This window comes from Branchiostoma floridae, chromosome 10 (assembly GCF_000003815.2).
Source record: "Branchiostoma floridae strain S238N-H82 chromosome 10, Bfl_VNyyK, whole genome shotgun sequence".
NCBI classification, from domain to species: domain Eukaryota; kingdom Metazoa; phylum Chordata; class Leptocardii; order Amphioxiformes; family Branchiostomatidae; genus Branchiostoma; species Branchiostoma floridae.
In genome coordinates, this window is record NC_049988.1 from 3667146 (window position 1) to 3692529 (window position 25384).

Below are 25384 nucleotides of genomic sequence, written 5' to 3' on the forward strand. Positions count from 1 at the left end.
TCTTTCGAGCTTTGCTTTTTACAAGGTGGGATGATATGCTTTCACGAGGTCAAAAAATAATGAAGACCAATGTGTCACATATTTTTGTCAATATCTTTTTATAAAATATGAAGGTGGTTGTCCTTTGGAATTGAAGCTGGCGTGTTACGCCGAAAGGCTGTTATACCGGCTATATAGATACAGACTAAGTAAAGCCTGATTTTGAAAGGTTAAAAAGTCACATGTTTCAAACAAGACATGAAACCAATGGATTTCATATTGTTTAGATTCTGCTTTGAAGACTAGGGCAGCTAGTACAGGTAGAATAAAGGAAAAGGAATGACGCAGAGACAAGGTTTTCCGTACACTGGGCACGGGAGACTGTTGATATAAGGTAATTTGACGTTACTATAATGGTAATGCTGACCTCGCTAACCTCGGTCTTTCTCTTCTGAACTGTACTCTCTGACCCTCTGTCATACAAATACATTACATCTCGTGTTCAAATTTTGGTGTTTCAAACAGACAGGTCACTCCGCGAAACAACGGTTATTTCATCTAATGTCCATTGATATACATATAAAATAAACTACTACAATGTATACACTAAAATACATATTTGTGATATACAAACAGTAAATCAATCAGCCAATCCGTGAATTCTATAACTGGTGTCATGTCAGGTTTTCTATACATGTACAAGTATGATCGAAATCTATCGGCTACACGTCTTGGCTCTGCTACTGGCCTCTACTTCCCTCATGTTGCCTTCCTTCTGTCGATGGCGCTGTTCTGGATGTTATGTGCCCCCCTCTGTTCAAAATTTTCAAGCCGCACAAACGTTTATTCTGGCTCCTCTCAGCGATGGCCACTTCTCGTGAAAGGACTCGACCTACTTCCCTTGTGGCGGTAAGAGTCTCTATGTTGGGTGTGGCGGGAATGTGTCGTCCTGATGGACATGGTATACGTCTGTCAGGAACACCTCGTCGTCTTCGCTTTTGTCCGGTAGGTTGGCCTGTGCATTAGATCACGAGAGAACACAGTTTTACCCGTTTAATGTAATAGTTTTATACTATAGTAATATAATAGTGATGCTAGCAATAAGGGATTATTGTAAAATCACCCTCATAAATTTGGTACTATCGCTGTACGTCTGTTGGTGTGTGTTCTACATGGATTAAGTCTCCACATGGATGGTCGTCACAGTTAGCTAATGTTAATCTCAGGAGCTGATGTACGTAGGGAGAACGCACGCAAAGAACAAAGGTTAAAATTGAAGTACAAAAACAATTCTCTTCTCTTTCTTGTCAATTCGTAACAACCAGAAAACACTGTAGAAATTGAAATTTGTCTTCGGTATTCATGAGTGAGGTAAGCTTATTTATGCCTTGTCAGCCGAAATGTAGTGTACAGATTTTGACTTAGCTGCCTTAAGCATGGGGCACAACCCGCCGTACGTGCAAATACGTGCTGTCTACGTGCCAAAACGTGGGCAATCTTTTGGTGTCCTTAAGTGGTAAGTACCGTCTCCGTAAGAGCTCGTAGGGAATCCGACGGATTTTGGATCACGCAGACACGCCGTAGAAATTTAAGTTCATGCAGAACTTTCTCTGCGTTCGGGCTGCGGATTCGCCCACCGTACGTGCCAGTACGGGCGACGCACCTGCTCTGTACAGCCTCAGCGTTTTCAGGAATACGTGGCGGACGTGGCCTCCACAAAAAAACGTACGGACAAATTGCACGTACGGTGGGTTGTGCCCCAGGCTTAAAGTTGTGCTAAGTTGAACTCTGGTTACTCGACGCATTGGAACATCGTGCTTACTTACCTTGACGACATACCGAAAGACGTTGACCCGCAGCTGCTTCGATGATTGACCTACTGGAATCGCCAACGTCTGACGTGATCGTCAAGTACGTATCCCTGCGGCACTGTAACTGCGGATAGGGACGAAGAGGGAACAGCTGACCGTTACTGGAATATTCAACTGGAGTATATTTGGAAAGGCTGGAAAATCAGCACATTACAATGTTGACGACTACAAAAATAGAGGTATAGAATAAGATTTAATATCCTATGAATATGGGCCAGCATAGCATGGATGAGAGAGAACATTTGGAGAGAATATTTGGAGAGGCCGGGAACCCCGGCGGAACATGAAGGCAGGTGGATGAAACGTTAACCAAATTTTCGGCGTCCTCTTGCACATTGGCAAGATAACAGATATGATAACCGGAAAGAGCAACGTAAATTGTAAATTTTTCTTAGTAAGTCATTATCATTTTTTTATCACACTTTTACAATTAACAAACTAGTTCGCACAACGAACCAGGATAGACACTTATACTGATCGAACTCATCAATAAATCTTAAGGGGTGATCAATAAGTTCGATGCTTCACGTAGGAATGTACAGCTCGAATTTCTGGGCATGTAAAACCTTTTATAAATGTCAGCCAAACTTCAAACCATTGTGGTTATTACTTTCCAGGCAACACCAAGTAAGCTTAGGCGTCACCCCAAACGCTTTGTTACATAGATTTATCAGGTTTTATCAAGAAGATTAACATTATTTTAACCTCCTTGGTTTGATTCACACATGACAATGCTATTCAACATGAAGAAATAGTCTAATTGTTGCATTGTTAGGAAGCATGTGGGCACAAACATCTGGGAAGGAACGGGTGGATGCAATAGTTGAGATATAGGTGTACCGATCTCCTCAAACTGACAACATTAGAAAGTAGAAAGTTTACGATAAGTCTCGTCTCGGACCACGTTGCCTGCCCGGCCAATCAGAATGCATCACGTTTCCCTACGCTGTGCTACATCTGGAATTCATTTTATATAGACTTCTCGGAAATCCGCTGCGACAAATGTAGCTCTACACCATGCGGATTTCTCGCTCACTATACGTCACCAAAACAATCCGAAGAAGACATGTGGCAGGAAGAAAACTACACAACCGTTTACGTAGTGAACAGATACATAAACATGAACTTGAACATAAACTATGGAAGAACAAAAAAGTTAACGCAAACGTTACGTAACTTAAACCTGTTTTCAAAATGGTGGATCGCTGCCCGATATTCAGACTTCCGGGTCACAATCACATAACTAAGTGTCGAAAAATTTAAGACTACAATGAAGTAAAGTAACGTTAAAGTACACAACAGTACAAGACAGGTATCCACAACACGGTCCACCTACCTTTCCTTCTGACGAGTAGTTTGAGATGTCTTTCCCACTAAGCCCTCCACCGCCCGTACCCGCCGCATCTTGCCTCGCTCCCCGAGTGTCAATACAGTGGTCATGGAAGATTTACTCCGGGCTGGCGTTCTCTTCAGAGTCAGGGATCGGCAGGCATCTTTATATGTGTTCTTTCTGCCTCCCTGCCCCGCGCTTCACCCATCACACTTCACAGGCCCAGTAGCCTTGCCACGTCCTCAGTTCTCTCGATCTCCCAGTTCCCATCTCTATCTTGGTTGAACTTGCCTCATCTCCACCCCAGCTGCACTACCAGAATGTCACGTGCACGTTCAAATACAGGTGACAGCCATATAGTTGATAAATTCAACTTCATTCTGTTTATCAGCCCTCAGCTCTAGTACTCTACTCTACTTTACTCTGTCCTCTCCCACGTCGTGTCCTCTCCTGACTGCCACCGTGGCGTGGCTGTGTGACCCGACCCCTGTCCATATGGTTATCATCACAGGGGAGACCTGGTCCTGACAATCACGATGTTATCTCGTGACACATACTGTAAATACAGAAATGTTCGCGGTTTTCGCGGTTACCACTTCACCGCAAACTTAAAACCACCGCGAACATTTTTCTATTATAGTATTAGACTGCAGAAAAGTCATTTTTCCTGCTACCAGAGAATTTTAAATCCCCGCGAACTTAAATGCATTACAGTATTCTCTAAGCAGAGGTTGGGTCGCGGAGTAGTCGTATCATGGTAGAAGTCGGAATTTGTACGGGGGGGGGGGGGGGCAAGTAAACTCCCGGTACTCCACAAGATCACAACTATCTCCGCGACCAAACCTCTACTTGGAGAATAGTAAAGCAGACCTTGGAACGAACCCTAAAAGTATGATATAATCTTAAAGGGGCCAAAGAACACACACAAAAAAACATCAAATAAGCCATGATGAGTTTAGTTTGAGCGTATTCCTTGATAAACAGCTTTACTTTTGTTTCCGGTAATTTCCCGACAGGGCCGGGGGAAATGTGACCGTAGAATAAGACATTCTTGATTGTTCTTGGGTAGCTATATTCTCAAGTTCACAGCTACCCGCGCGCCGCAAAATATACTGTGTATTGAAATATAGTTTGCTCGTGTCATTCTTTTGTAGACTTTTTCGCAAGTTCGCAGGAATCCACAAATGTTCTTTCTCCAAATGTCTTCAATCTAAAATCGGTTGTAGTCGCCTCTTTTGTGTACTGCAAAATGCCTAATGAAAAGGTGGTCACGTTAAGCTATTCTTTCTTGCTTACTTGCTTGCTTAAGTCGAGTCCATCCGGCCTCGATATTCTTTCAGTCGGTTATTACTTTGCCGGACACTGGAAAGAAGACACTGAAACGATTTGAAACAGACACTAAGGATAGAACAAATGGCGCATTTTGTATTTGGGTCATATTTGGGTGTTACCAGGCCCCTAGGCTATTTTAGGAATAGGACATGTGACTTGACCATATTTGGTAGTTCATTTAAATGTGGTATCGACCAATAGCTGGTGAGATGAGCTATGAGTAATTGGTAGCGCCAAGTTTGAACTGCTCAAACACTGCCGATTCTCTGAGGTTTAATGATATACAGTAGACATGTTGTGTTACTTAGTAACTGTTTATACTGCTCGTAATTCCGTCTGTCAACAGTGTATCTACAATTTAACTGAGACAAAAGACTTGATTAGACTTACGTAGACTATCGTATAGACTTGGCTGGTATAGTACATGAAGCGTACAGCATAGATCACAGAATAAACAATTAATGATCAATACGCTCCATTCACTTAAGATTGCCCAGGCCTGCCTTGCCAGATAACTCATTTAAATATGATTATTAGGTACTTGAATATTGAAATGAGCCAAGTGCGAGCACATAGCTTGTAAATATGCAGTAGTTTGAGTGATAATTGCCGCCCAGTGTCCCGCCTTCACTTTGCATCCCAATCAGGCGCTAATCTGTCCTGGTGAGGTAATTGCTCGCACTCAATTTCTAAAATCTGAGGAAGTGCAAAGGGAAGGACAAGACAGTCTTGTGTTTATGCATACAGAATACTGGTTCATGGCCACTAATGACTTCGGCAAAACAAGAAACAACACACATCTGTGAATCGCTGAATGGGAATACACGCGCTTTGACTAATCTTCAATCTATTTTCTAATCGTCATTTCTTTATTGATTCATTTTTCTTTAACCATAAATTTGACACTTAAATATGACACTTTTGAGTTTGTCAATCACAGCAAACATGGAATCTCCTTGGTTCAATCCTAAATTACAGCAGGGCAGTCATTGTTGTATTTGCCACGGCGTATGTGTAGTCTGGTCCTTTGTCTCCGTCCGGGTGTGAACGACAGACAAAAATTACCTTCTTCACAACCAGGGAGAACTACAATCTAACCCATACAAAAGATGGGAAAAATCACAGTCTCATACTCAGATAGATGTTTGAAGTATTTGATATGCTTCTGAAAGTTTTAACAACTCCCGCTGCTCTGTAAACACGGGATTTATCAAAAATGTTATGCATCATACTTGAAGTGCTTCAGGTAAACTGCAAAAGGAAACAACACAACATAAACACATGAAATAGAAAACACCCTATATATTTCTATATAAACTCCTTGCCCTAAATGACCAGACTTTTTTGCTCAATATAACCAACAGCTTGGGAAAGGGCATTTTACCAACACGGGCGTTTCTGATAAGGGAAGCATAGGGTTTTAGCTATAAAAAGAAAAGAACATACGAGTTGAATTAGTGTGGCTATTTTCCTTTGTCGGCCTAGATCATATGTATGGTTGTCTGCCTGGACCAACCTCCAAATAACACGACTTTTGTACAATTGTCTTGGGGGAAATATAGAAGGAGGAGACCAGTGTCCCTTTTTTTACGCTTTTCTACAAATGTTTACACATCGAAGTATACTGTACATGCATTTTGGTTAATTTCAAATTCTCTTCATCATGGGCAATTTAACTCTGACAGCCCTAAGCAAACATTCTAATCAGTAATGATAACAAACATGGCGACAGGCCAGAATCATTATGGCTGTAGATTGCATAGTATTCTCTAATGATTTGTTGTTCTCATGGTCAGTTTTATACACTATTTCATGCAAACTATAGCAACCCGTGTTATGTTTTACTTCTCAAAGCACACAATTTGGCTCTCTGTTCTATTCTGGTGCGTTCGAAAAAATTGTTGGACCAAAATCGCGTCATTTCATACCCCAGTTTGGCAGTATTGAGTCAAGGAGGTTGTAATGTATTGAGCAAGGAGGTTAATATCTGAGCTATATAACTTATCTCCTAGCAGATCTTGCGGTGGCATAAGATAGTATTAGTGAGGAGTTTCATTAGCCTCCACCTTCCTTCCCAAGCTAATGATGCTATCTTATGCCACGGCAAACTCCCTTCCTCGGCAAACCAAGCTCCTTGGGCAAAATCCCTTTCCCGGCGCAAGAAAACGTAGATAACGTTGAAAATCGCGAACCAACGCATCTACCCCCCCCCCCAATAAAAACCAACCCCGTTCGAAGACAGCAACATAGTCCAAGTCGGACTCGTTTTGAGCGTATTTATCTGAGTTTTTGGCGAATAGTACAGTCTCTTGACCCCAGGGATTCGTAGCCGTGCTGCGGGGCCAAAATGCCCGGCCCAGTTGTACGGTTTTCTGGATGTGCATTTTGTAGAATCCATCTTCAATGTAATTGAAATAGAGAGACTTATTCTCTAAGACAGCCTAAAACTTTTGTCGTTCTATGAGCATAATAACAATCTTGCTACAATACAACTGATTATACCAACAAACTAGTCTACGCATAACAATAAATCTTGGTTCTTTTGTCAAGGCACAAGTGCAAATTACAGATAATTACTCCCCAATGAGATGCTAATTACACCTGTCAACTTGAGTGATGGCCAGATTTGCTAAAAACATGGCTTACAGGGTAGAAATTGATAATCCAAACTTCAAACCTTTGTAGAAAACGGTAGCAATGACTTAAAATGATTGAAAATGAAATTAAATCACTGGAAATGTCCTGTTCTACACTCAGATGTAGTTGAATATATTGTATATGGTCTTTGTTTTGAGTTATAAGGTGATTATAGAAAAAGGTACCCTAAAATTATATGCATAAATGTGAAAAAATCAATATTTTTCACAGAGCGGGAACATGTTTATCAATAAATCTCACTTGTTCTGAAAGGGAACATATGTCAGTATGTACTGAAAAATTTTCATGTAATTTGCGCGTTGGGAATGGTTTTCTAGACTACATTTTGTTGGAAAACATTATACATCATAATAAATTGTAATATCTCAAAATGCATAACATGTAACTTCATAAATGACTCATGTTTGCATTTCTATAGTTGTTTTTTTCCGTATACTCCAAATTTCAGGCATTTTCAAGCTTCTATGACGGAGTTATGACAATTTTCCTACAGGACTTTGAAAGTAGTGCTCATATGCCCTGGGCCATCTTAAGTCTACAGAGCGAGAGAGATCTAAATGTTTATAATGCCTAGCATTATTCTACCTGTATTGCCGCGCTAGGGTTATAAAGGTAAAGCACTAAAACAAAAAATTGTCAGAGTGCATAGTTGATAATTAGCTATCATTTGGATATCTCTTTTGGAGTGGGGGAGTGCCAACAAAGCTTGACACCGAATACATGTACAGAACCCAAGCGTAATACTATAAATGCAGAAATGTTCGCGGTGGATTTATGTTCGCGGTTTTCGCGTTGGCCATTTCACCGCGAAATTAAAACCACCGCGAAACGTCCTTTTTCCCGCTACCGCGAAATTAAATCCCCGCGAACTTAAATGCATTTACAGTACGTTAAAACGTAATATCGTCCATTAAAGGTTATGTGTTCGGTGCCGTTTATCTGCCTGTGTGTCTGTTTGTAGCCTGCATAAATCGACAAGCAAGGTATGGATTCTAATTATTATTGAATGTGGTAGGGTCGTGAAAATAAAGGTCAAGTTCTAAAATGGTTCCGCCTATCGGTTTCCCACCGTACTGCAGTGAACTTTCGGTTTCCATATCTAGTGATCTGGCCATGCTATGGTCAAGACTCGCAAGTCTAAGATGAATTTTGTAGCTTTAGAAAAAATATGTACCGATGAACAAAAGGTGTGAAATGTCATATAAATATTATCTTAGTATGAAAATCTTATCTTATAAATGAATAAATGAATGAATGAATGTACTTTATTGCACGACATTTCTACATGGTACAATTGTAAGGCAATGGTGATAAGTCAATCAATACAATGACTCGTCTAAGGTCTATAACTAGATACATGTATAGTATAGGAATGTGAACATAAATGGCGCATTGACATAGTGTAATATGCAAGTTAAACAAGTCGGTCTGTTACTGTACAATAGATTCTCTCTTTTTTAGAGCATTACATGTGTATTGGCCTAAATACGAAGATATGTAGTCTGGACATGACATAAGTTGATTGAAAGTACATGTGTTGGTAAAGGTGTGTTAGATTTACATGTGATCATATCCATTAATTTTTGTCTATCTACGCTATATGTAGGGCATGTCATTAGAAATGATACTCATCTGCAACAGCCTCTGGTTGACTGCTATATTACGGTACCGACCTTTTTCTATTTCCAAGCAATGTGAACTGGTTCTTAATTTGGTTATGTTAACAGCAAAAGCTTTATTGCGAACTGACGAAAGGTATTTTTCAAGTTTGAAGTGACTTTTGATTTGGGAATAGGTTTTTAGTTTATTACAACTGCTTATTTCTTAGGAAATAAGGCTGTTGTAGCGTTTCCTCATAAATTAGATGTGATGTACCCTGCCGGTTCGAATGATTTATGTTCAATACTTTTCACTTTAGTTTGCATCGTAATGCCTCAAATATAAAATTTCCATCATTTACTACTATAGAATTGTAGTATCCTGTCATTAATTATGCAAATGAGGTATCTATTTGCATAATCAATATCCTTAAAAAATCTGTCCTTCTCAGTTACATATGTGACAAGTGTCATGGAATGTAGGGATTTATAAAATTTCCCCATTACATTACTTACGCGAATTAGACATTGATTTACATAATAATTATCTTATGACGTGTGCTCCACTTAGACCTACAAAACCTAAAACAGCATGACGATCCGTCAAAACGTCCTTGATTTATTCTCCTCTAAACTTCGAAACAATTTCCGAAAAAAAAAAGTGCCAGGGGACCCAAACTTATAGCACTAACTCTCTGTCCCAAGAGCTACCCAACTTTAAGAAAAAATAAGACCGTGACATGTCCAAAATAGGAAATATAAAAATGGTAGTTCCGCTGCAGTACCTTAGGAAGTAGATAGGGGATCCATTATCGACTTTGACCTTCGATTTCCTACCAAATACCATTAAAGATCCATCCAAGACTTATCAAGTTATGCTGTTCACAGACACACACAGAGATATGTGTATAAGGGGTTCTAAATAGAGAGGGTGTCACCTGGCGACTAAACACGCCCAAATATAACCTTTTTGGCGAATGTAAATCAGTGGAAGCCAGTTAATTGCACCTCGGATAAACGCACACTTCTGGTAATTGCACGGAATCCCAAAATTCCAAACCGTCTCCTATTCACTCCATTGTTAGTGACTTCGCTTATCTGCACGACAAAAATCACCAACGCCGGATAATTGCACGAAAATTTGTCAAACATCGTCGACAAATTGACTGAAAATGCGTGCTAAAAATCGTCAGACAAATAAGCCGATAACGGCCTTTGTGAAGTCGCTATACTGACAACATGTATGAAATTGTTATTGGGATCAAATGAAAGCGATATTGTGGGATCGGCACCAGGAAGAGACGCCCGCCCGCTAAAGGTTGTCAAAGCCGGCGTTACGACTTGGCAGACAACTTGCTATGACATACTCAATAACAAATGTTCTCTATCTGTCCATTGTCTAATTACGTAATTAGGGTCGCGGGAAAATACTTATGCAGTGGTTTTATGTTCTTGGCAGCCAGTTGGAAACAACACAGCGACTCAGGTCCTACAGACGGACATAACACTTGCCTTCGGCGGTGCAATGCTTTAGTTTCGTTATCAGGAAGCTACATAACGTATACAGTAACTTACTTTTAGTTTCGATTTCAAGTGCATTGCAGTACGATGTTTCGTGAAAACATGTATATGACGTCCGGAGCACAACAGGTACAGCACTACTGTGACACGTAAATAAACTGTGCGTTGTACTACCTCCCATACCACCTCTCGGCCACCTCCGACCGTGGTGATGCGGTCCAAATGACCAACTCCGCATTATCGCACACGCCGGATAATTGAACGAAATTCGCTGGCAAATTCGGTGTGCAATTAAGCGGCTTCCACTCTACATATGTATAGATTTTCAGAATTTACCCAGAATTAGGCAAGCTTGACTTTTTACAGCGTTGAATTGTGTTTGCGAGGCTTCTCCCAAGATAGACTCACTGCATGCGTGCAAGACTGTGTTGTGAGCATGGCTAGCAAATAAACCTCTTTTTCATATAAAGACTCTGAAATCCATCAGAAGCCGCGTCGCCAGGGTGTTTTTTTAACACCATTCTTGTGAAGGAAAGCTTTGCGCGCGGATCATGTACATACATGTCATGCAATCAAATCAACAATCAACAAGTTTGCAGTTAATTACTTTGCGTCTCAACCATGGCTATCGACTTTAAGTAGATTTCTTCCTACAATAAAATAGCTGTCACCGATTATCGGAAAATGCTATTTTGGCTACATAACATAGCCTCAGTGAGACAGACTCTGATATTGTAACATTATCCGAAGAACCAGGAGATCACGCGACACGCATGTGACCAATCAGCTGGTCAGTTCAAAGATCAACCACGCTGAGTCAGTTCCGAGTTGTGTTTTTATTGTCCAGAAAGGTTGTTACCAAGTTATTGTGTGTTTAATATCGTTTTATGTAACGCAATTTGGCAGCAAACTTTGTTGTTTGCTTGAGCCCACTCCTAAAGAGTTCTAGCAAACACCGGAGGCCCAGTTTGCTGTCACAAGCGGTGAAAAAATTTGGGTTTCTGCTTTGAAGTTGATGTTCCGGAAATTCTCGAAACATATCTGATCAGAGTGGGAACTTGTACAACGTATTTCGTGGCTCGTGAGAGGGAATTTCTTGCAATTTTGTTGAGGCCAGCTTTATTGAGGTAAGTGTATGCACGTTTAACTGGTATTTTGATTTAGATATAGTTTTACGTAACGTTTATAATCACTATAAAACACCCCCTCCCAAGTTTCTGTGCTAACATGTACACCAAGTAGTGAATAGTTTGTTGGTGTTATATATACTGCTTGTGTCTACAAGCATTACAACTATCTTTCAGTGGGAGAAATGATATTTTACTGTTTTTGTCCATACCGTGACATTCAATTTTACAAAGAAGAAAAAACATGTGGATTTAATCAAATTCAGCCTTTTTTTTTTATTTCTGTGACAAAAGAGATCCAACCTACAAATTATAGCCTTCTTGTCTGTATGGCTGTCAAATATACCCCTTTCTTGCCATATCTGGATACTGTAAATGCATTTAAGTTCGCGGGGATTTAATTTCGCGGTAGCGGGAAAAATGACGTTTCGCGGTGGTTTTAATTTCGCGGTAGCACCATGCACTGTAGTCTCTAACTGCCATGGACAAATGTCCGCGGTGGTTTAAAGTTCACAGTGAAATGGCCACCGCAAAAACCACAAACATTAAACCACCGCGAAAATTTCTGCATTTACAGTATTCCTCAAAATGAGAAAATGAATCTGATTCTGAACAATGTACCATGTGTGATTTTAAGTGCGTGACAGGTGCAGAGATCCAGCCTCATATCATGAGGTTGGATCTGTGCACCTGTCACCTGCACCTGTTATGAGTCGTAAATAACAATCAACCTTAATGTGTAAAGCCTCCCATACCCAGCTGTATGCAAATTTCAAAAGATAGGCAAAGTCATCATCTCATCCATTCCACCTTTATATTAACCCACTGAAGATGTAGATACTGTTCCCTGTTTCCCACACTTCTAGGCATGGCGTATGTTCTGTTCTCGGCGGGATCTGCCCTTTTCTGTGCGTTCCTCCTTCTAGTTGCCTCTCCGCCAACCTCGCACTCCGACGTCCGCAATGACATGGAGAAACTGGATGCTCTCGGAAGGACCATCCAGGAAGCAAGGTAACACAGCTGTCTTTTTTAATTATTACTGATAGCTACCAGTATCAGGGTTCTAGCTTGTGCATTTTAGGGTGATGGGCCACTACACTAAAATTTGTTACCACTACGTTGCTAAAATAAGGGCCATTATGCTAATTTTAAACTAGTGTAGTGGAGCTTTGCTATTAGTTGCTTGTTCAACAATGTCTAATCAATGTCTGAGCAATGAAAAATGATGATATGCCATTCAAATCTGACCAAAAAATCCTTCAAATTACATGTGATGTAAACAGAGTGCCAACTTTTAACTCTACATTGTCAAAATCTCAATGTGGAGGGGCCAAGACCCCCTTCCACACCAATCTCCTGATTGGTCGCTTCACTACCATGCCATTCCCACAAGGCTTAAATGAAATTCTGGTATTTTAAGTAGGTACACTCTCTACATGTTGTATAATACAGCTTTGTACAATTTACTATAAACTCAGGGCTGTCTTCTGGACCTGTCCCTCCGTCCCAGGACAGAAATTTGCCTGTTGGGATGGGTGGAAAAAATCTGAACATCATAACATGAAATTTGATGAAAAGGCATTTCTGTAAGCTTGTAATGGCAGATCTAACAATAAAGATTAACAACATGAGCCCCCAAACAATTCAAATATAAGAGTTTGACAGAAACAAACTTGGAGACAGCTGAGGTATATACTGACCATCATCATCTTTTATTACAAGTTCTGTATATCTAACTTCTAAAGGCAATGCTTTGTTATACAGCTTTTGATACAAGCAAAGTGTTACCAAAACAACCTTTGTTTAGCAAATGCTTCATTTTGCATGGTTGTTCTTCTCTTTAGTGATCTAGTCTTAGCATGTATGATTTTGTTTGTTCTTATGATATGTTGTGGACAAACTTTAAAAATATTTAGAAACTCAATTCTGATCAGGTAAAAATGTCTGCTTTGTGCATTATGCTTATAATTCTGTTTCATACTTGCTGGCATATACAAACTGAAGTACTTTCCCTGGCCATTTCTATGTTAAAGTTGTTCATCTTTGTTCCTCCCTCCCCAGACTGTCAGACCCAGAGTTAGAAGGCAGCTTGAAGTGCAGTCTGTGTGAGATGGGAATGGAGGTGGTGCAGGGTTTGTTTATCCAAAACAAGTCACAGGTGAGCTTCCATTCTATGATGCACACTCAATGACACACAATACGCCTCGTTCACACTCAAAAAGAACAACACAAACTTTGACCCAGTGTACCTTGATATACAGCCTCCAACTAGGGGCAAAATCGGAAATTTACATACTTAATAATCTATCCACGTTGCGTTCACATTTAGTGTGAACGGGTTCTTTATCCTGTGGTTTGCACACTCTGCTACTTCAAATAATAAACACGTTTGCATCCTGGGTACGAGTCCTTTAACTAGTTTAAGAGGGTGACGTAAAATTTGCGTCCCTGTGTGTCAGTGTATGTGGAAGCTTTAGTTGATAGCTTCAAGTGTCAAATCTCAAGGAAAGTAGGGGTGCCCAGGCCTGCTTGGCCGCAAACACAAGTCGCAGTGAGGCTGCATTGCACCACTAGCTACTTGTAAAAGCATCTTAATTCATCTCAGTTAAAGATGACAGCTTTACCATTACCTTATATCTTTTGGATTTTGTTTTTCACGTCAGGGGCAGGGACATTTCTTATACATTAATAGAATAGTTGTGAAATTATCTTGATATATTTGCACCCGTGAGGTACACAGTTGTAATCATACAATTATCTGCTTGTGTGTGTTTCTCCACAGGATGAAATAGCCACAGTGGTCACCAAGCTGTGCATCTTGTTCCATGTAGAAGACAAGACAGTCTGTACCTACATTGTGCAATTGTTCAAGGTAAGGTTGCCTAGTCTGGACACATTCTTCTGTTCTGGACTTTCACTGTTGCTAATTAATAGTAGGGGATTTTTTTGGCAACCCCTCAGGGATGTAGCCGTTTCATCATACTGGGCTTGGTCAGAAATAGGCTTAAATTTTGCTAAAATTCTACCAAAAGTACACAAAAGCAAGCCAATGCATTCTCTGGGAATAAATTTTGACTATGTCTCACAGGGCTGGTTTAGATGCATAGCTGACAATACTGGCATACAAAGGGGCTATATGCTAGTATACTGTACATTTAAGTTTGTGGGGATTTAATTTCGTGGTAGCGGGAAAAAGGACTTTTCACGGTGGTTTTAATTTCGCGGTAGCACCATGCGCTGTAGTCTCTTACTGCCATGGAAAAATGTGCGCAGTGTTTTTAAGTCCGCGGTGAAGCGGCCACCGCGAAAACCACAAACATTAAACCACTGCGAAAGTTTCTGCATCTACAGTACATGTAATTCAGATTTTGTATGATCTTAATTATTGAACTAGGAGATGAAAATGGAAGCTTAGCTGCAACAACTTGGCTCTAAAGTTTAACAACAAAAACATTTCTTTCCTTTTTTTCTTGTAGCATGAGATCCTGACAGTGATTGACAAGCTTGCGCTCAGTCCAAAGGAAGCGTGTGGGCTGATTGTGCACGACTGTGGCAGCCCGTACGACCCAACAAGCTTCTGGAACATCACCCTACCCAACACCCCCAAACCACCCGTCACCCCACCCAAGCCTCCTAAGGTAACTATGGTAACAGTAACTATGGTAACAGTAACTATGGTAACAGTAATAGTGGCAATATTGATGTCAGCATGGCCTGAGATTTGCATTTTTTCTACCCCTGTAGCCAGGTGCTCCAGTGAGTCGAGTGCTGTTCTTGTCTGATGTCCATGTAGACCTACTGTACAAACCTGGTGCAAATGTAGACTGTGGGGAACCTCTTTGTTGCAGGGCCAACAGCCCGGCAGGCAGTAAGTCCATTATATTATTTGTCCATTATTTGTGAGACCGCGTAGCGCAGCGGCAGCGTGTTCGGCCCATGACTGAGAGGTCGCGGGTTCAAATCCGGTTGCTGTGTTACCGATCTTGTGCCCTTAGGAAAGGCACTTTACACGATTTCCTCACCTTACTCAGGTGAAAATGAGTACCTAGCTTCGGCTAGGGCCGTCCCTCGGATAGGACGTTAAATGGAGGTCCCGTGTCTGGGGAGAGCCATACCCCATGCACGTTAAAGAACCTGCCACACGTGCGATGCTGCAGTGTGAGTGGTTCAAAACCTACAGTACCTTGGCCGCACCTGGGGCAATTACTGTCGTACTGAGGTCACCTGAGTGGCGCCGAATGGCAGCTTGCTCCAGACCCTTGTGATTTAGCCCCGCCTATTGTAAGCTCCTCGCAATTCAGCCCCTGGCTGGAAAGAATGAGTAGTAGGCCCACCCAATAATTAGATGATTTATATTATCATAAATAGCCAGTGAAGGTGAGTGAGCCAGTAGGGATGGGTACCGGTAGAGATAATTCAGGCACAGGTATGGCTCAGGTCCAGCGGATCAGGTCTAGGTCCAGACATGAACCTGGACTGAATTATCTGTGAAAACTTGTGAATTGGGAGTACTAAAAACAATAGTCCATTTCGCTACAAAGGATTCTGTTTGGTGGAGTATCTGATGTCCATTGGCATTTCAAAATCCTATCCAAGTCATGTAAACAACACCAACTGTAGAAGCACTCTCAAAGTCAGGACACAATCAAAGCACTCTTGTATATTCAATGTAAAAATCTAATGTGTGTTGTTTCTTATTCTTTACTCCTATATTATGCAGGTTTTAGTGTTTATTGACAAAGTTTTGAATGTGTTGTGTTGTTTAGAGGGAGGTCCCAAACCTGCGGGGAAGTGGGGAGACTACAGGTACTGTGACACACCACTGTGGACAATGGAAAACCTGCTACAACACCTGGCACAGAAACAGGTAGGACTTGACACAATATACAGAAACATCAGCAGCTGTGTAAACAGTGTAGCTGTTAGCATGAGAAAGTTGGCTTAACTGTCTCTGTGTTCTCGTAACTATAATGCTTGTGTAGATGGGGAAAAAATTTGGAACTAGAAAAAAGTGATCGTCTTGAACAGTCGTCTTGTGGACATGGCTGTTGGACCAAATTTTAACTGTATGACATACATTTTATGGTGTCAGGAGGACAATCTGTACAAAAAAAAACTTGCTGTTTCTGTGGGTTCATTCCAACATGTTGGCATTGTTCTATACCAGTTATAATTAGCATATCATCATTATATAATGTTAAGCCCTATTTCACAATTCAAGGAATAGAACACACACACACACAAAAGGTCCATCCCTGGCCAAATGTTAGTAGCTGCTGCATTTTTTAGGTTAAATTACTCCAATTAGAATATGTATCACCCCCCTCCCCAATTATGGGTAGGTCTGACACAAATCTGTAGACTGAAAGGTAAAATGTAAAAACTCAAATTTGTATTTCCCATACAGTCACAGTTCGACTATGCCATCTGGGCAGGCGACATCCCAGCACACGACGTTTGGAACCAGTCGCGTACAGACCAGTTACACGTCCTGAACACCGTGTCAGACATGATGTTAAAGTATCTGAAAATCCCAATCTACCCTGCCCTAGGTAACCATGAGAGCTCACCGGTCGACAGGTGAGTTGTTTCAATGTTTTTTAACGCTCGTTGGGCACCTCTGTATTCCTGTACGCTTGTAAGTCCTGGTCTCTGACAGCAAAACTGGAGAAAAGAGAAGAAATACTTCCATACAGAATAAAGTGAGTAAAATATTGGTCCATTCGAAGACCTTCTAATGGTACGGCCAAGTGTCACAGTCATCAGGACTAGCTAGAATTATAAAGCAAGAAACCATACAAGTCAACATACTTTTAATGCATTGATGAATAAAATGTAACAAGACTAGGAAGTCAAGGACTTTCTTCAACTGTTAGTGCCGAAATGTTGAGCATTTGGAGTTTTATTTTTGTTGCCAGCGTATATATTACACATGTCATTCAATTTGGTTCCTTAATCATAGTCAAACAGTAGTTATTTCATACTTGTTTCAAAACCCAGAAGCTTTCCATGTTTGCTGAACTCTCAGAATGACAGTGTGCAAAGTGGTTTAGCATGTGTGTTTTTTCTGGAGCAGAGACATTTTTGCTATTACAATGTGTTATCTTAATTTGCTGTTGTTATTGGATGGGCCATTTACTTGTCTTACTTTTGTAGTATTCTGATAAATAAAATAATTTTTTCCTCCCAGTTTCCCACCTCCATTCATCACTGGTAAAGACTCCATCTCCTGGCTGTACGATGCCCTGGCTGAAACATGGACACATTGGACACCTGTCAGTACCAAGAGAAACATTGAAAGGTATGTCTTTGCTAGTGTAAACCTTGTTCATGTAGTAGGAACCTTGAGTGTACTACAAGTGTGTCTTAGTGTGTGTACATGTGCATGTACATTTGTGTGTAATACATGCATATGTAACTATGTGCATGTGTGTGTGTCCTTGTTAATGAATGAATGAATGAAGACCTTTATTGTACATACATACCCACTTGATTCAGTACAGGTCGTAACAAAAGATACATGAACTATATACAATGAATCTACAATCCTATTCTACTGTGTGAATTCGAATTCTTCTTGTTTCTTTGTGATATTGAAAACGTATGCACAGATATGCTTAAAGGTTTGTCTAAATTCATAAGGAATATGAATTTGTCTATATTACTTAGTTGTATGAAGTGGGGGAACATGGGTTCTATCAGTCTATAAAGTTAATGTTCATGACTTTATATTCTCTTATCCCATCACAGAGGTGCTTTTTACTCGATACTAATTCGACCCGGGCTTCGGCTGATCTCCATCAACACTAACTACTGCAACACCAACAACTGGTGGCTGCTGCTGAACACCACCGACCCTGCAGGCCAGCTGCAGTGGCTCACTCAACAGCTGCAGCAGGCTGAGGACAAAGGGGAAAAGGTCAGAGTTCATTCTCTTTTGATCACTTTGCATGCTACATTGTACTATCAGGAGTCCTTTTGACTGACAGATGAATCCTCTGCTTCCTACCTCCACTGGGAGGCACTGTGCTCTTCACCCGCTGTCCAACTCCTTCTGCACCAGACCAGGCATTTTAGAGTTTTTTTTCTCTTGGGCCTCCTCTACCCGTTCCTCCCATGGTACAGTCAGTTCTAGGAGGATGATTTGCTTTAAGTCTGTGCTGACTTTAGGATGACTGCTTCCCTGATGTTTTCTGGTAGCGCCCCTTGGCTATGTAGCTAACTTGTGCTTTCTGGTAATGCCTCTATCTCTTTGCTGCTGGCAGACAGTCCTGCCGCTGGAACTAGGTCAGAGCTTGGGGTGGCCGTCTGATGCTCGCCACTTACATGAAGGTCCTGAGAACTGTGGGTTTCTTCCCATCTCCTAACCTCCTCCGTCTCACCGAGGGTTTTATGCCTCGAGCGTTGTTCTGGGTTTTGCCTCAGACAACCCATTTTTGCCTGCTGGATCTTGATGAATCCTAAATTTGCACACTTTTCCACATTTACAATGCTACTTGAAAGTGTATTTGATGCCGGTTGTTCAGCTGGTAGTCGGGGCCGTTGCCAAGTCGTTACCGTGACATCCGTCTTACCGGTGCTCTCTTCTGCCCCCCTCAGAAGCACCTGGGGGTATTTTTTTGTATTGTAAGATGCAATGTGTTGATTAAATATGTTCTTGTTTTGCCCCACCTCAGGTACACATTATTGGACACATCCCCCCAGGGACTAACTGTCTAAAGGCATGGAGCTGGAACTACTACAGAATCATTGACAGGTTTGTATGATTATGTAGAACTGCAAATTAAAGAGAACTAGTCAGAACTATCTTCCAAAACAATGTTTGAACTCACCGGATTTCCCTCTGTTCTTCTTTGAGACAACTGAAAACTCAACTGGTAAGAACATTTCATCTTCTGGAAGTGTGATGTGAGCAACCGGTCAAAGGTACTTGGTAGCGGCCTCCGTCCCGGTTCAAAGCATGTTCTTGGGTGTACTGTCTGTCTGATGTGTCAGTAAATATAAAAGTTGTACTAATTATCATGATGGATGATAAATCTGGATGTTCATGTAGATGTCACTTAAATGGTGCAATATTTTAGCCAAGACTGGGCAACATTGCTTTCTTTCAGAAAATTGATGCACTGTAACTGTTGTCTGCACATCAGAAGTGAGCAGCTAGGGGGAGCTCTTTGCTCTTTCTGGAATGAGCTTGAATCCTTGAAAATCCCCTGATTCGAATCCTCCCCAAAACATAGCCACTTCAACCTTGCTACAAGGCCTTACCATGGATCAGGAAAGAGAAACTAAAAAATAAGAAGTCAGCCATTCAACCAATGCAGCTGTAGCATGCCAGTGAGTGTATATTTAGAGTATGTTCTGGCATGCTACACCTGCCAAATTATAGCCTTTTTAGAGAAGTTACATGTAAATAGCACAGACTGTACAAATCGTTTATATCTTTCCAGGTATGAAAGCACAGTGGCGGCCCAGTTCTTCGGACACACCCACCGCGACCATTTTGAGCTGTTTTACGACATGAAGAATCGTACAAGGCCCACCAACATCGCGTACATCGGGCCTAGTGTCACGACTTACCAGTATCTGAACCCTGGGTACAAAGTGTATGAAATAGACGGGAACTATACTGGCAGGTAAGATGGTAACCTCCTTTCCTTTTTTGGCAACACTTCAGGGGTGGAGTCATTTTTTTATACAGAAAGTCTTATTTGGTGCTCACTGAACATGATTATAATAGTGCCTAAGGCCACACCAATTTAATTTGTTGGTTCTCCAAGATTTCCGAAAAAGTATGCTCAACTGGAAAAATGTAATGAAAACAAAGCCAGAGGATCAGGTTATGCCTTGATGCACTAACAGTTTTACCTGGTGAATACAGGCATAGTCAAGTTTTTTGCCTGACCTATGCTTTTATTATAAGCTACTTGCCATATCTGTATCTTTAGAATTTTAAAAACCAGAGTGAAGTCTAACATGGCCTAGTCTTGCATCATGATATAGTGGCAAGAACAGTGTAAAAAGATGCTATAGATACATCTCCCTGTGGTTAAAGTGATAATAGACCTTTTCAGGCCATTGGGGCAGTGGGTTGTTATCCACTGTGTCTAGGGCACGGTATCAGGAGGTGAAGTCCATCCCTCTCCTTCCAGCACTTTTTACCTCCCCAACCAAAGTCAGGTACCCAATCGGCTTTACACCTGGGAGGAACAAGGAAAGTCGACTTGGTACCTTTCCCAAGTACATAATGTCTATAACCACAAATGGGAAGATTTGAATCCATGACTAACCTCAATCTTTGATGCTACGCCATTCTCAAAAGCATGTTGTCTTTCTCCTGTCCCCAGCTCCATGCTGGTAGTGAACCAGCAGACTTACATCATGAACCTGACAGAAGCCAACCTGACAGACAAACCAAACTGGCAGCTGGAGTATGACACTAAGGTACACGTGGCTTTGTCTTTTATTATTTGCTAGCATGCATAGTCCAGTGGTTAGAGGCCCTGCCTCTGGAAATAGAAGCCGTGAGTTTGATTCTGGCTGTGTCGCTCACCCAACATGCATACCAGAAAGGGTTGTTGTCCGGCTTAAGACTGGACGTTAAGCTGTGGTCCATTGTTTATTACCTTAACCTATCTAGTCTTTTGACCTCCAGGTCATTGTAGGGAAAAGGTAAAAGATGGAGAGTTGTCTCCAGGCTCGTCTTTCCCTTGCCAGGGTCAGCCCTTCCTTGCCAGGGTCACCTTGCATCTCTTGACTGTTGCTCTGTTTATTGTGCTTGTCAAAAAGAGCCAAAGGGCATTTACAGATACTGAACCTGTTGTAGTATGCCAAATGGCAGTTATACTGGCTGTACAGATACAGATACAGAACACATTCAAAAACAGCAAGAGCCTACATGCCTACATGCCTATGTATAGATGTATGTGTCATACCGGTTAATGTATGTAATATTGTATATCTTGATTCTGGTAAAATATAAGTACTAAGAGAATAATAAATCCAACTGTATCACTTTAACCCTTCAGGAGGCCTATAACATGTCGTCAATGACTCCTGCAGACTGGGACAAGTTTGTTCAGAGGCTGGAGAAAGACGATAAACTCTTCCAGACGTTTTACAAGTGAGTGTTTTCAAAGTTCTTTTAATGCAAGAAAAACAACATCAGTAGGGGGAAGAAGATTGCCACTGATTTGTATGCTTTGTATAAGAAAACATTACAGAAGTCTTGTATCAATGGCTTGATTTGAATAAACTCTAAAAGATTTGATGTTAGCTGAAGTTTACTTTTGGAAAGTCTAAGTCCTTCTCACAATCTGTGGTGAATAGGATGGTACCAATCTCCAACTCTATAGCCTTTGGCCAGAGTTGTGCAAGCACCACAGCAGGGAGTAGTCTACTGGTAGTGGTGTCTGTTCAACTCTTCCATGTATCTCTTTCCTTAGTGCTGAGTACTAAGTCGTGAATCGCAAAGCTCAGTCATGCAGTAGACACATACTGGGACACTTTTCGATAATATTGTGATTCCAATGTATGACTGAAGGAAACACATGTGAAAGACAATGAAAAACATGGCTAATATCCATGACCAATTACTTCACCCACAGAAACACAAGGACCTGCCAGCCTGTTGTCTGCTATGCTCTTCTCCTAGAAGTGATTGATTGCCATTGTTAATGAAACTAATGAGAAACACATAGGAATCACAGCCTCAGAAACCTTTTGGATATGTATCCTCCAAAGCAAACATAAAGAACCCTATGACTAGGAAACAAAGGGGATATATCTCCTCTTCTGCTGGGTGTGTTTCTCCAGTATTTCCCCTGAGTTTGACTTTTGAACCAAGCTTTGTGAGGGAAATCAGTATGTACCATGTTCGAGTGGGGATCTAACCCACAAAGTAAGGTACTTTATGATATTTTCTAGAAACCAAGTGACTGTATGGTTTTATCCTACAGGTATTACTACAAGTCCTACCCAGCTGAAGCCTGTGATCAGAAGTGCAGGACTGCCCTCATCTGTGACCTGAAGACGGCTCGCAGCGACGACCCCAGCATGTGCACTTTGACCCCCGAGGTCACATGGAGGGACCTGCAGAACTATCGGACAGCCAACAGACTCTGCTGAGGTGCAATATTCTCAGGACAAAATTTCTAGTCTCAGAACAAATTTTTTATAGGGTTTCTATTGTAGAATTTCGTCTTCATCGTCTCCTTTGCTTCAAAGTTCATTGGTCACCGATGATTCTACCAGGTCATTTGCTGCCCTCCACTCTTTATTTTTTTGTGGGGATCCACTTCAGCGTTTTGAGCAGGGCCTTACAGGATAATATTTTAATGCTTCTACAGTTAAGTGACTGCCTTATATAATAACATATCAGAAAGTTATTACTTGTGACAAAATGCATAGATTTTTACATCTTTTTATTTTGAATGACAGCTATAGGAACTGTGCAATGGGTTAGTCTTCTCTGTAATGTGACTCACCCCCACCATATTTATGCAATGTACAGTTACTTACTCTGTTAATTGATTCCAGTATACAATTTTCAAATGAGTTGAGTTGAGGAAAAGGAAATAATTTACTTAATTCAGTAAACTACTCATCTGATCATAGGACTCATTACAATTATTTCATATTTGTTACTGATGATGACTCACCATTGTGCAATGAACTATTTCAAAAGCTGCTATTGTTTGACTTGTTGTCTATGATTGTTATTGTTATTGTTGTGGAGGAAGGAGTAAGAATTTTGAAATTACTGGCTATCTCAGATTTGGTTTTTAGACATTTCAGAAATCAAACTTCCCATGCTTGCATTTTGTACTTTTTATCCCAGGTAGTAATACTCTATCTTTTAAGCTGATAAATGACAAATAAAAAAGTTATCATAACATACTTAGTACTATCATTTTGAATGGCCATATGCTCAAGTTCTATGTGTATTTTTATAACAAGCCATCATTTGTAATGCTCCTGTAGAACTGATTTTTTTAGCAATGCCTCAGGGTGGAGCCTTATTATTACTGTTTGTTGAGAACCAACACCTTCCAATGTATACAATTACCCTTTAAGTAATAATACATACCTCATTGACACATGCCAATGCTCTCAGTATGTTTTTAAAAGTGCCTGAAGCACAAGCAACAAAAGGATCATTTGTTTAACTTCTTAAAGCTAAGTATACTTTTTTTTTTGGTACACTCCTGGTATTATGTTTTATTCTGAAGTTTTAATGCCTGATGTAACATAAATTGATTGGCAATGTTTGTTTTAAGTGAAATCTACTTGTACACAATTACAATACCTGCATCATTAGCAATTTTAGCAGTTGTTTGGTAGACAGTTTATTTTAGAAGAGAATTGAAGCAATAAAACTGAATAGAAGATAGGCCCAAATATACAAGACATGAGATGCAAATAAGATTAGGTAGCCATCACAACAAGTTAGGTTGAAGATCTCTTGTGTGTCCAAATATGCTGCATGTTCTTATGTTTCTCGTATGATATTCAATATGGTTCTTAAATCTTGTCTGAGATTTTAATTCAAAGGTACTTATTGTAGGATTTTGGCTCGAAGACTACGAATATTCGGAATCTAAGTCTCCATTGATATTTGTGTTCACTAATCATCAACATATTTGCGTCAATTCCTTACATTTTTCCAGTGTAGGGGAACAATGTGAAAGCCATCGGTAAGACGCACCCCTTTAAGTAATAGTAGTTTTTCCCAGCAGATCTGAAAAGTGCAAAAGATGCATTCATATGTGATAAATATTGCTGTGCAGTGCAACAAGGTAGATCCAAATTATGAAGTAGAAAATGACCAAAAACAAAGACTTTGTAACCCCGTCATGTGTAAGCACATTTACCAATGATGATGTTTTAATGTTTTTATCAATTCTACAATACCCACCTTTGATTAATGATTGCAGAATTGATTGTACATATTGAGAAAAATCACTTTCACATGTTTTATGAGCTATTTGCATTTTACTGCCATGACTTTTGTTATTTTTAAAACAGAATAAACTTTATTGTTGTGCACTAACTGTGCCCCATGTAGTTTTTGTTTCAAGTAGCTTTGTTTTACTTTATGATTACAGTGCCAGTTAGAGTGCTGTTTCATTGATACCTATTTCAAATAAATCTTTGAATTGATTGAATATCTCTATGAATGTAAAACAAAAACTGTTTTTACCGTCGGCAATGAGGTTATGTTTTCGATGTTGCTTTTAGGTTTGTAGGGGACATATATGGTATAGGGGTAAGTCACCGTAAGTGTCAGAATGAAAGATAAATTTTTCCGTAAGATTTTTAATAAATTTATATTATAGTAGGTAGAACTTCAATTGTCTCATGCACCTTAGGCTTTTTTTCCGTCATCACCTTAAACTAAAGACGAAGGTTTTCCAGTCGCATGAGGTTCCCACGTCCTTAGAGTACATTGTAAGGCTAGAAGTGCTTTTAGAAGCCAGGTTCAACTGCTGTCAAATGTACGATGTGACCTTTCACCCGTCAGTTTCGTTCAGTTCATGTCACCTAGGAGGTGTTACCAAGTAACTTAAAAGCGCAATTATGCCCGCTGCGGATCGGCCATCTTGGGGACGTGCGTGCCTAGCAAGATGTAGTAACTTGTCATTAGGTACAGGACAGAAACTGGCTGGAGTGCAGGTGAGTTTTTCTTGTTTATCGCTAGAGATATTTTGTGGGGATATTTTTCAATTCTTTGTGCAACAGTTGTACTTGAATGAACAATCGTCCCATGGTGCTAAGTATAGTGGTCATGGATATAAACTGTTGTTTGGTAGTGTTACCTTATATGTTTGGTAATCAATTGCGTTCGTGAGAGGCCGTTTGGAATGAAAAGGCCCAAGGCTTTCGTCAAATTGGCTAAGATATAGGCGCTTTTACGGTCATTGAAAACATTCCTTGTCGCCCCATATACATAGCTACTCAAAATCATAGTCT

The 25384-nt window shown here is 40.6% G+C and overlaps 1 protein-coding gene and 1 long non-coding RNA gene across 2 annotated transcripts; one reads left to right on the plus strand and one right to left on the minus strand.

Moving 5' to 3' along the window:
- Window positions 1–402: 402 nt before the first annotated feature.
- LOC118423750 lies at window positions 403–3667 on the minus strand. Its single transcript, XR_004832106.1, has 3 exons — window positions 3187–3667; window positions 1806–1914; window positions 403–994 (listed from the first exon to the last, which is right to left on the minus strand). It is a non-coding gene; the product is annotated as an uncharacterized LOC118423750 (long non-coding RNA).
- A 7634-nt stretch (window positions 3668–11301) lies between these two features.
- LOC118424167 (sphingomyelin phosphodiesterase-like) lies at window positions 11302–24464 on the plus strand. The gene is made up of 15 exons (XM_035832704.1): window positions 11302–11416; window positions 12283–12427; window positions 13478–13574; window positions 14199–14288; window positions 14893–15054; window positions 15161–15284; window positions 16183–16283; window positions 16824–16996; window positions 17607–17717; window positions 18167–18335; window positions 19093–19172; window positions 19864–20049; window positions 20761–20857; window positions 21442–21530; window positions 22366–24464. The coding sequence occupies exons 2-15, from the start codon at window positions 12285–12287 to the stop codon at window positions 22538–22540; spliced, it is 1797 nt and encodes a 598-aa protein (XP_035688597.1). The 5' UTR covers window positions 11302–11416; window positions 12283–12284; the 3' UTR covers window positions 22541–24464.
- The last annotated feature ends 920 nt before the right edge of the window (window positions 24465–25384 follow it).